This window comes from Opisthocomus hoazin, chromosome Z, assembly GCF_030867145.1.
Source record: "Opisthocomus hoazin isolate bOpiHoa1 chromosome Z, bOpiHoa1.hap1, whole genome shotgun sequence".
Classification (NCBI taxonomy): Eukaryota; Metazoa; Chordata; class Aves; order Opisthocomiformes; family Opisthocomidae; genus Opisthocomus; species Opisthocomus hoazin.
The window spans coordinates 45,144,992-45,157,009 of record NC_134454.1 but is presented as its reverse complement, the minus strand read 5'-3'; the positions used below and the strand labels follow the sequence as shown (position 1 = coordinate 45,157,009).

The 12,018-nt window shown below is 37.4% G+C and overlaps 1 protein-coding gene across 6 annotated transcripts in view; it reads left to right on the top strand.

Annotated features, from left to right (window-relative positions):
• Positions 1–12,018, top strand: part of SPIN1 (spindlin 1) — a 57,725-nt gene that overhangs the window by 18,828 nt on the left and 26,879 nt on the right. For all 6 annotated transcript variants that reach the window (XM_075410537.1, XM_075410539.1, XM_075410536.1 and 3 more), the window contains exon 2: positions 10,187–10,412. In XM_075410537.1, coding sequence (XP_075266652.1) covers positions 10,361–10,412 — 52 coding nt within the window. In that variant the 5' untranslated portion in view covers positions 10,187–10,360. The remainder of the gene's footprint in view (positions 1–10,186; positions 10,413–12,018) is intronic.

Genomic DNA, 12,018 nt, shown 5'->3' with positions numbered 1-12,018 from the left:
TGTTTTTTCTGCAGGAAGAAACCATAGCCTTCTTCATACAATACTTCAGTCTTTAGACCAGAGAAGTGAAACTGAAGACTGTAAGAAGTATATGTGGTTTTGATAAGGACACAGCGGTTTTTTTACTAAAAAAAATTGAAGTACTGAACTGTTAATGAAAACTTTGGCTATGAACAAATAAGCACTGAGCAATCCCTGTTCATGCATACTTAGCAGAGACCCACTGGGGTTTGGCAGCAGAGCTCCGTAAGTCCCCACGTGTGTTTTCTTTCTATCCAGTATGGTGTGGGCTGGATAGGATTGCAACCATAATTCGGTAGTGTGTCATTTGTTGTGCTGCTGAAGACGACTAGTGAGAGTTTCTCTGTTTGTGTACTGTGCTCTGGTTTTTTTTCTCGATGCTTTTTTTAAGTGGTTTTGTCACTGACTGAAATGCAGAGTTTTTGAGCAGAGGTGGCTAAAAGTTATTTGTGACAAGTAGCCCTCAGTGAGAAACCAGAAACCACAGAGAAACATGTACTGCAGCTAGTTTTGCAAACAGGCTAGACCATAAAAAAGTGCTGCAGTGATCCCAAGAGAGTATTGGTACGAGGAACTGCGCAAAAAAAAAAAGTTGGGCAGCTGATTGAACTGGTCATTGTCAGATGACTGGAGAATTTTTTCTGTAAAGTAGTGGTAAAATAACTTCCGTAAATACAAGGAAGACTAGAGGCTGAAGTCAGGGTGAAGGACAATGCAGAAAGTGCAAGGCAGTGCTTAGGAAGTGACATCCTTAAACAAAGTTTTGAAAGAGGTGAAAGACTGCTTGGTTTGCTTTATTATTCTGCAGTATTCTGCAGTGGCAGATAGCTTTAGAAACTATGGTAGAGTGAGAAGTAGTTTTGACAGGTAAAGAGACGTAGCCAGTCTGGAAGGATAACTGATGTGTAGTGAATATGGGCAAAAGCCAGGAAAGCTAGGTGCGGGCAGTGGTGCAAACTTCTTAACCTGATACCCTCAGTAGAAGTGTTTGAATGTACATCCGCAGTACTAATACTCGCTTCTGTTGTGCACTCATTAAGGCTTATCTCACCTCTAAAGTAGTTATTATCCGTGTACTTAAAATGTTGTGAAATGTGAGAAGAGCAGAGCTCTAAGGAACATGGAAAGAATTAATTGTGTTTTTATACAGAAAGCCATATGTGATTAGAGTGAAGCAAGCGCAATGGGTGCACAACTTTGCCTTTGGTATTTAACTCCTTTTAAATAGCAATCCATTGTGGCTAGTTCCAAGGATCCTACTAGGAAAAAAGTTTGTAATGATTTACATGCTTTAGAAGTACATGAAGTATTTCCCAGAGTTTGTAGAGTAAAGGTATTTTAAAAAGTTTAAAATCCTTTAGAAGTCTTTTTTCAGCTTATCAAGTAGTTTCTGTATGCAAAAGAAGTTTAATTTAACTTAGACTGGGATTTGATTTCTGAGTTGTACTTTTCCTAAATGTAACTTTTAGATAGGGTTCAAATGTTTTAAATTGTTCTCAGGATACGCTGAACGGTACTTCTTTGCTTTGTGTTTATTTCACATATTCTTTGAGCAGACTTTTTTATTGCTCTGAAATATGAAAGTAAGTAAAATCTAAACATTAGTTACATTGTTATCTTGGAATTTCAACAGCGTGGGCTACAACAGTTCATATTGCAGTTCTGTGTGTCAATCATGGGCTGCGTTTTACAGTGTTCTTAGTACCACAGGATTGGCTGAAATAAGATCAAGGGAAAACTGTTTCCTAGTTTTAATGTAGGTGTTGTGAAGCAAGCTTCTCTATCAGATTTCACTGATCAAAAATGTATGTATGTATGGCATTCTTGTTCCCACTTTCATTTAAGAGCTTTTATTCTTAAAAGAATCTGAAGTAATAATTTTAGACAATTGAAGGTATAAAGTGATTCTGATAAGACCCATGTGGTGAAGTTAGTTGTAAAACTTTTACTTAATATATCAGTGTAAAAATTGTCACTCTTAATTATTTGGCAATTACATTTTGCTGCTGCATGAAGTGGTGATGACGCTGAGGCATAATGTCAAGCCTCTGAGAACGTTTATAGAGCCTTCTATATTCGTGGCAGAGACATCCAGTTTAATTTCAGAAGTTCTGTGTGGCAGTCTGTGCAGAGCAACTGCTAGTTCTGTGTAGCACATAACTTGCTTCTTAAGTCGTGGTGCTCTCTACTAGTAGACCTCTGACCATTTGTGAAATCAGCAAGAAAATTAAACTTCTTATCAGTTCTGTCTGTAATACTTTATCCTTAGCCTGTCGTCTTAATTTCATGCTGGAAAAGAAATCCCTTTATCGGAAGACTTTTTATGCATTGAGCTGATAGCTCTGTGGACTTCTAGAGTAGAGTTTTATTACCATAACTGCACATTAAACCTTCCCACATGGTGATTTCTTGACCTACTTCAACAGATACTGGAGAGTTAATAATGGAACTTCTTACCGGTTATGTTGAGATTCCTACCTAATTTTTATATGTAGGAAACTGTGGAAGATAATTCCAGATCTCTGATGGACCAGGCTTCAACTTCTGCTTTTGTTTGCTAAGAGTCTTTGGACAATTTATTCTAAGGGCTTTTTTCCTGCCCCACTGAAGAATAAATAGAAAAACTAGATGGGTACAACCTGAGACTTCATAACCCAGAAAGTAAATACTAGTTCTCTTATGATGTGTTCATACATACTTAAAATGTTACATCATGTGTTCAAATACACTGAAGAGACTATCCTCCACGTGAAAGACTCTGCAAAGGAAGAAAACCAGATATTCTCTCTAAGGGTATACACAACTGGTGGGTGAAAACAGTGGTATTGTGCAAACAGATGGGGTGAAACTGAGAGAGAAAGAGAGAAAGAAATAACATGAAGAGCATGCAGGCCGCGCTACGATATATATGCCTAGTTTTTAGCTGCTACTATGATCAAAAGTTGTGGCAAATTATCTGTTAATAGCTTTAATCTAGATTGGATAAAAGAAGGTAAATTGAAAGATACCCGAGGTACTTCTGTGCTTTCACTGTACAGATAGCTATTTTTCAGGTAGCTGTTAGGCTCTGCCAGGCTAACAGCTAACATGACAGTTAAGCCATCTCTGGGCAGTTTATCTTGGACAGTTTACTATTTACTCCCTGCATCCACTTGTGGCCCACTGAGTAAAATCTTTGATACGTGTAAATGCAGTGCATTTCATAGGGAGTCCCTTGGAACTGTGTTTATGGTATGCCACTTGTGGAGACTGCTGCTTTTTGAGACCAGAATCCCACATTCGTGTTGCATATGGAGTTGATACTGAGAGCTAGCATGAAGTATCAAGCCGGTCAGATGAGAGTGAGACGACATCACCATAATTTGTAGTTGACCAGCAAGTCTGAAATAATCCTTTGATTGCTGTAAGATTTATATGCAGTTTAGAAAGTGCCACCTTAGTGTGTTTCTAATAAGGAGGAGTTCATTTCTAGATACCTAAACTTCCAGAGAAGTAGTTCTTACTATCTGAGGACACCTTGCCTCCTTCAGTGCTTAATTTCTAGACAGCTAAACTTTGATAATCAATTTCACTGATGTGGCACTAGCCAGATCCATTGACTGTTTTGGTGGGCTGGAACACATTTAGAAATTCTCACATTTGTGGTTGTTTTTCACTTATGGATTTGATTTATTTTAAGAATGCAATGCATACCTCTGTGAATGTTTAAAACGAACACCCTACCCTTCAGTTTAGGGTGCTAGAATTAACTTCCTGAAATTGACCTCTCTCCCAATAATCCAGGGCTTTTCAAGGAACAGATGCAAGTAGAATATGTCCAAACGGGATATAGTGTATTCTTCCTGTAATTTAGTGCAGTTGTCCAAGATGGTAGTGTTAAATGTGGTTACTCTGGTGTTTGGGTGTTTGTTTGATGTTTTTCTGTAGAAAGTGAAAAATCGTGCTAGTTTTGTGTTGGGTGCTGTAATGCAGAAAAGAGCACACTTCCGTACCTTGCCACCTCCCAGGAGTAACTATTTAAGCATAAGGGTAATGCAGACAAAGCTAAGTATTATTTTATAAGCTTTTGGAGGAAAGAACATCTTTTAGCGTTTAACCTGTAACAGTTTGTTTTGTTTCTTTTAATCAGAAATAGGTGCATTCTGAGTCGGGACTGAGAATCCTGTGCTCTGCTCTCTTGTCGCTGGTGCTTTTGTGATAATTTAGAACTGTAGTGTGGGAGTTGTGAAGATTACTCTTGCAAGATGATACTCTGATGCTGAGAGGGTGGTCATTAAGTCCCTGAAACGAAAAAAGATAAGCAAGTTTGTTTAAAATACTGTTTTATAATACTGGCTCTAATTAAGTTCTTACTGCTGCCTTTACAAAGTGGTTGAATTATACACTGTCAGAGCTTATTTCAACATACATCTGTTGCGAAAATAAGAGCTTTTAAATGCTAAATTGGATTAAGTGAGGCAGACTGCTTTAATGATGTATGTCATGAGGAAAATGCAGTGAAAATAAAGAAGAAACTATACTTTGTCTGAGTAACAGCTACATTTTGCGAATTCAGGAGGAAAAAAACAACCATGGATAGGAAACATTGTAAATTATACTTTCAGGGTTTTTCTCTGGCTGTTCTTGCCGTTTTTGTTTTTTTTTTGTGTGCGTGTGTAATAACTTTAAATGCAGTCTTTGAGAGTTACCATTTGCATGTCTTGTAAAACTGTACTAATGCTTGAAGTTAATGAACTTAGTTGTAAAAAATTAGCATTTCACTTGAAATACTGTTTCTAACTTCAGTAGAACTGTGGTAGAGACATGTACTGAATGGTCATTTAGACAAAACTTGTTCAAACTGTTGCCTGAGGTAGACGAGTTCTGAAAGGTTGGTATCCTTTGTAAAGCCACCTGTCTAATTCTGAACCATTGGGATAATTCTTCAAAATAATCTTACTATTGATACTTGTTCTTGGCCTGTAGCATTTTCAGTTTCTTTTAGATTCTTAGATTATGTCAACTTCCCTAGTTTTATGCTAGAATATGAAGTTCATGACTTTGGAACTGATCAGTAAACCCTTTTTTGCTCTGTGTTACGGTAAATAGTCTGTCTATTTGTTTATGCTAATATGTTTTAATAAATAATTGCTTATTAGTAGAAACTGCAGTGTGCTGTCTCTTGCATTCTATATTGTTAATATAAAGTTAAAATACAGGAGTTTGCTGAGGGGTTAAAAACATTTTTGTTTGATTCCAGAATCGTCATTAAATATCATAGTCTGATCCCTAGAATTCGAGTGTACACATGTGCTGCTTCCTCTGTAGCAGAAACAGTACAGTGTTTGCAGACCCATGCTCAACAAAAGTCACTTGAATGGACACCCTATCAAGAGACAGTTTGCACAAATTTCAGATTCTTTCAGTCTTCTGCTGGATAATCTGCAGTTGCATCACTATAACATTGTAGCTTGAAGGTAACCTAAAATTTTGTTTGTATAGCGGTCGTAGGATCAGTGTGTGGTTTGTGTTGGAAGGGACCTTTAAAGACCATCTAGTCCAGCCCCTCTGCCAGGAGCAGGGACATCTTTCACTAGATCAGATTGCTTGAAGAAGCCCCGTCCAACCAAATAGATGTGCATGTGTGTTTGTGTATATACCCACACAGTTGCATGCCAGTGCTGCTTGTTTCTGTACAATTGTAGATGAATAACTCCACATCTATGGGTAGAGGAAAAACTGCAGAGGCTATCATAGGTGAGGGGTAGTAGCACTTGATTTTGGGTCTTTCAGCTCATAAATTGATGCCGTGAAAAGCCGGAGTTGGAGACTAAATAGTTGGCAGACTATTAAGCAGGTATTCCTTATTGCGGCGCCGGGCACACAGGGATCTCTCCTCCGTGTGTGCGCGCCGAACACCCTGACATTTCAGGTTAAACACAATCACAATATACATATTCACTATGTTTCCAAGAAATGATTAGCATATTCATGACTGTTCCAATAACTAATTAGCTTATGTTAATATCTTTCACACATGTCTGTTAGCGTCCTTGGGTGGTCTATGGGTGTTCTAAGATGAAGGCTTTATACACCTCATCACAGCGTCTGCTGTTTGACCTTTGTTTCTGCGCAGACTCAGTTTTAAGATCAGTATACCATGTCCCTCCAGGTTGTTTTGCTCTGGTCTTGTTGCCTGCTTGGTGCCTCTTTATCGCTGTAGCTTGGTGCATCTGCCCTCCCACGGCTGAGCTGTCTGCGGTAGAATTATTTAGGAGTCTCTCTATCTTAGAGCTTTCCTGTCTTCTCAAAACAGCAATGATATACTTTAGTTTAATTACAATTGCTCTACGAAGTGGAAATTTTACATTTATGGGTGTCAAATACGTAGTTGAAATGTATTGCTCTTCATGGGTGTCAGCTGTAAATCACTTTTATGTTCAGAGTTTATATACTGTAATCTTTCTTCTCGGACATCAGTTGTTACTACCTATGCAAAATCCTGGTGGTAGGATAAAAAATTGTTCTTAATAACCCATATGTTGGATGAGCCTGTAGGATACTTAAAAAAAAAAAGTTGAAATTTGAATGGCTGATTTCTTATACCGCAGGAAAGTGTTTGGTGAGATTTTTAGGGAAGGAAAAAAAGTGACACAAACCAAAACTGGGCGTATATTTTTATTCCCCCTGTTATTTAGGAGGTATTTTAACATAAAGGTTGCCTTTGGGGGGAGTGGTGCAGAAGACTTGCATATGATGATCCTTTCTATTTGTATGGTAAGAATCAGGGAGTCTGAGTAACATACGTGTTTCATCCAGCTTGTTAGTGCTGAAACCAGGGTACTGCTTGAACCGAAACATCTACCAGCAGCTCTGAGCTGAGTTATGGATATCAAAATACTACTGCAAAAATAAACTTTGTAAAACAGCTTTATTGTTTCTGTCTTAATGTTGTGTCTTCCTCCCTGCTCTGAGAGTATGATTGTGCTATTCTTATTAAAACTGGTATTATTGACAATCTGTAGGGCTTGTGTTTTTAGTCTGACACTTAAGCTTCTGTGAAACGCTCCACAATAGTTAGAACAGTATCAGAAAAAGTACTCATCTAATTTCCACATTGCTTTTTTAGCAATTGTGCTGTGATCTAGGAAGGTTTGTAAAAATGAACAAGAAAAACACCTGGGCTGGTGAGTAGCTGCAGCAAGTCAAAAGAATGCCTGCAGCTGCGCAGCTGGTGACTTCTGCTGTCATCTGTTGGGTAAATCAGTGCCTAACTGGTAGGCTGTGGCATGTCTCTTTTGAAAGTTAATGGCAGTCTGTAAAGACTAGTATAACTTGTTTTGAATGTGTCAGTTTGGATCCAAAAATGCTCCTTGTGGTGGTTTTGCTATATCTGCTGCTATTAACAGAATTACACTAAAAAGGCGATTGTTTCATAAGTCATCTTGTATACATCCAAACAAGGAGTTTCCACTCTTCCTTAACAGTATACCTTATTGCTGAGTACATCAGAAGCACGTTCAAAACTTGTTTTCTGCTTTTATGTGGAACAGGACATTCTTAGAGACTCATAATAAAATTTTATAATAAAATGTTTTGCATTTTGTGAGTTAATTTTTTATTTAATTTTATATGATTTTCTGTATTAAGAGTTTTAAGATATTTGCATGATGGTATTAAATGCGTTGTTTTGTCATGCCTCATATTTAAGAATCCTAAGGTTTATGGGTTTTGGTTTGTTTTTAATCAAATAAATGAGACTTAGTTACATATTCTTTGAAAGTTAAGATGTTGCCAAAGTGCATCAATATATTTTCAGAAAACGAGGTTTTATCCCTCCTTATTAATATCTTCAGAACCATCAGTGTGAAACTGAAATGTAAATTGTATTCAGAATGCTAGTTTTAGGAAAACTCAAGTTTCATTTGGTTTCAGCAAAAATCTTAGGGTGAGTTTTTGAATTAGTGACAGTTACTGGCTTAGTTTTTGGAAAATCAGTTTGAATGGCTGAATCAGGTTTTCAGTTCAGTAGCCATGATGTGTCCTGATGTTCAGAGAACATGGTGAAAACCCTTGATTAAGTGCGAGCAAATTAATAGCGACTTTAAAAGGTTTAGGAAGTAATTTTCCTTTTTAGAGGTATGATTTCAAATTTGTGGCACAGTAATGACTGGGGACATACCATAAAAAAAGAAAAGCCAGCTGGTAGAAATCCGCAACTTTTCTGGTGTTTTAATTATCTTTGTAAAGATAGCTACTTAACAAAGTACTGTGTATAGATATTTTAATTTCAGTGGTTATGTTTTTGCCATGTATTGGAAATCTGGGGGGGGGGATATAATACATACAGCTGTCACGAAAATACTTACAGCTTCTTGTGAAAGGGTGTGTTAGCTTCTACATCTGAGGGATTTTCACAGTTTGGTTTGGGGGGTGTGTGTTTGGTTTATGTTTTTTGGGGCTTGGGGGGTTTGTGGGAGGGGTTTATTAGAATTATATAATTACAGTGACTACAGTTTATTCTCAACTAATACCTCATCTAGAGGAAAAGATTGGATCTCTCCTGTATGCTTATGCAGTGCTTATAAGACTGAATATGGTAGTATATCACAGCAGTACTCTGAATTCAAGGTTTTCATAATCAGTGACACTTCTGTGCAAATGTATTTTCATCCACAGTGAAATATTCTTGAGTTTAGTAGAAAAAGCAATCCTTAGGCTCTGTTCAAGTAAAGTAGTTAAGCAAGCTAATTGCTTCCTATTGTGTCTTCAAGGGCTTTTAAAAAGTTGAGTATTGTTGCCTTGGTATTGTTCAGCATTGTGCATCCACTGGGAGATTTCAGGAAGAGTTGAAATGTGGAAAAGCTAATAAGTTCCTGTAAATGAATTTTTAACTTTGATTTCATAAATTCTTACAAATTCCTGAGTTCTGAATGTCTAAGCCCTTCCAAACATAACACAGATCTTTCTAAAAGCTGCAAATTACGGCAGTTGGTCTCACTATTGCCATTTTTTTCTTAGGAGTTTTCCTTTGTGTTACTTTAGTGTTTAATGGGTGCGATTCATGGAAGAACTGGCAAGTGTTGTTACATGTAAATACACTTTCATCCGTAACAGTTTTACCACATAACAGTTTTACCACACCTCGAGGCATGTCCATTTATGTTCCCTTATTCAGTAAGGCACGAGGGTAAGGTACACTTTCTCACTCAGCTGGGTCGGTAGTTATGAGCATTCCTCTGGTTTTAACCCCTATGTGAAATTGGCGTCAGGTTCCCGAAACTGGAGTAAAAGAGGGAAGGCCAGTGCTGATTAACAAATTGCAGAGAATATGATTGCAGCAATTATATTTCTTAAGGAAATGAGGCTAAAAGGGTGATCAGACCTCACTTGTCTTAGCTGTGTGCATCACTGAAGTAATGGATTAATCTGGATAAATGTCTCCTGTCCAGAAATTTTAGTCTGAAATAAGGTAACCTGTAGTTCTTCAAATTTTCAGGCGATCACAGGTTCATTAATTAAATCCTGAAAAGGACTTTAAAAAGTTGTTCTCACTTATCTCCCTCATCTAGAGGAATGTGATGACTAAATATTTTAGGAATCTGATGAGTTTAGGTGTAGAGAACTGCCAAAAACAACTGCATGTTTTCTATTAACCATTGACGTACTCAAGAAGTTGGTGGCTTGAGCAGTCATTGCAGTGGAATAGGTGTTTTTGATACCATTTATGTGTTGGATTTTTTCAACAGTCTTGCACAGGTATTCTGCTATGTGAGTGTGAGGGTGTTCGGTTTCTAATAAATGGAAATAGTTGATTTGTGCTTTACCTCTGGTCAAGGGAGTACAGTTTCTTCTAAACTAGTAGTCACTCTTCCCTGTGCTAAGCTCAGTGGTTTTTAAGAAGCTTTCCTTTCTGTTTGTAATTGACTTTGGTGTGGTATGCAACTTGCCTGTGAGTAAGAGGGAAAAATAGCAGCCCTAGTATTTATTTTGATGTATTTTTTCCTATATGCCTTCTGTTTGCTAAATGTTTTCAGAGTAACAGAATACAAAGGAACTTCTTGCTGAGTTTGAAAACACGCATTAAAGTGAAACAAAATACATTTATCTTAGACAAGTCAGTTAATATTTATCTTAACCAAATCTCAAATCAAACTATTTATACTTTACCTGTTCTGTTTTTCAGAGTACTGTAATTGAAAGTGCATCTTCTACATTTGAGGAAAGACAATTTCATGATTGAATGGTGGATTAATAAGTAGCTGTCTTATTCCAAGAGTAAGAAGATACCCTGTGAGTTGGGAAGAACTGGATTTTCACCCTAGTCCAGCAGCTTTGCTGCTCACTTAAACACAGATGAATGAAGACCCCATTTGGAAAATCACCAGGTCAGCGGTCCAGAGCTGATGCAGGTGAGATGTTTTTGTGGGTGGTTACAGTTGGGTTTAGTGGGTAAGAAGTGGTCTTGCTTACCAATTTTTTTTGTATACATGTATGTTGATGGTTTTATGAAGGTGTTACAATTCCTGTCTTAAAAGAACATTTGCTTTTGTTATAGAAGCTCTTGAATGGAAAAGGCATATGTAAATTTAATTTAGGATAGGAGCATATGAGAAGCGTTTAATATGGTCTATAATACCGAAGTTTTATTAGAACATCGTTACATAAAATGCTAAAAAGGAACAAAATCAATGTTGTAGGATTACATTGACATTTAAGGGGAGAATTTATCTTCTCAGAAGTGCTGGAACATAAACAGATTTATTCACCATATATCTGTAACGTAGAGTAAAACTCTAAATGATTTTGTAGAAGCTGATCAGCTAGTAACTGTAAAAAAGAATCTCTTGGAAACTACAAAAATGCAAATACTGTTGCTAGTGTATGTGCTTTCTAAAGTGAAATAGGTTGGTCAAAGTATTTTAAAGCAATTTTCAGAGAAATGAACAGTGTGAGTAAGGGTTCATCCTTTTAGGACTAGTTAAACTTATTCACAGTCTTGCAGCTTGAAAGACTGATGAATCTCAGTCAGTCTTGTGTGCTCTGTAGTAAGGATTGTCAGCAGTGATGCAAAAAAAGCATCAAGTGACCCACAAAGAATTGCTCAGTAAATTGATACTTAGTCCTGTGTAAATTAGACTAGACTCTGCTTTGGCCGTGCATTCTGCCAGAACTAGTGTGGGACAGGGACTAAAAGTTACTATTTGCAAGTGACGAATTCTACAGACCAGCAGTGTGAGATGAAAGGGTTACAGGTGAATGTTGTTCATTGTTCTATTCAATTATTTGCTTTTTAATAAGAATTAAAAACTGATTTAGGTAATGTAAATTGTTTTGTATATTTAGTAATTTTTTTCCTGTTATGAAATTACTTTGTGTTTCCCCGGGGCGGGGGGGGGGCGGGCTGGAAGAGTGAGGAACGCCCTTTGTATTTTGTGCTACAGTGAAACTCACTAGTCAGTGACCTGTGCGGGGAAAGGCTTTGTAGACAGATGATGCAGCACATTTTCTATCGCCAACCATTGCGAATTGGTGCTTCTCTAAAAATCTCAAGAAACCAAGCAATTGGGAAAGCTCAGTTAACTTTTGAAAGAGCCACTCAAGTGTCCATTCTGGTGCTTTCAAATCCTTATCTAATTCATTGAAAACTGAAGCAACTGATACTGGAAAATTTCTCTGAAACCCTTTGGAAACTTTCAAAACTGTGTTTACCTGTGATTATCTTACACTAATGTTAATTTGCTGTCACTCATTTGAAACATCTACAGATTTCAAAGGTAACTTCAGCAAATATTTTGTATAAATGGTTTCAAAGGAGAAACCCAGTACAAGGTCTTGAACACTTGATTCGGTGAGTTTTCATTTAGTCAACTGATGAGTCATCCTTCTGCTTGACACTGGGAGAATACCAGTGGGAGTAGAATTGCACTTTTAAGAAAGGAGAGCAGGCTTTGACCTGGTGCTTAACTTCAGTCTTGTTGACTTCTGAGCATTAACTGGGCACTGTGCCCAAGTTCA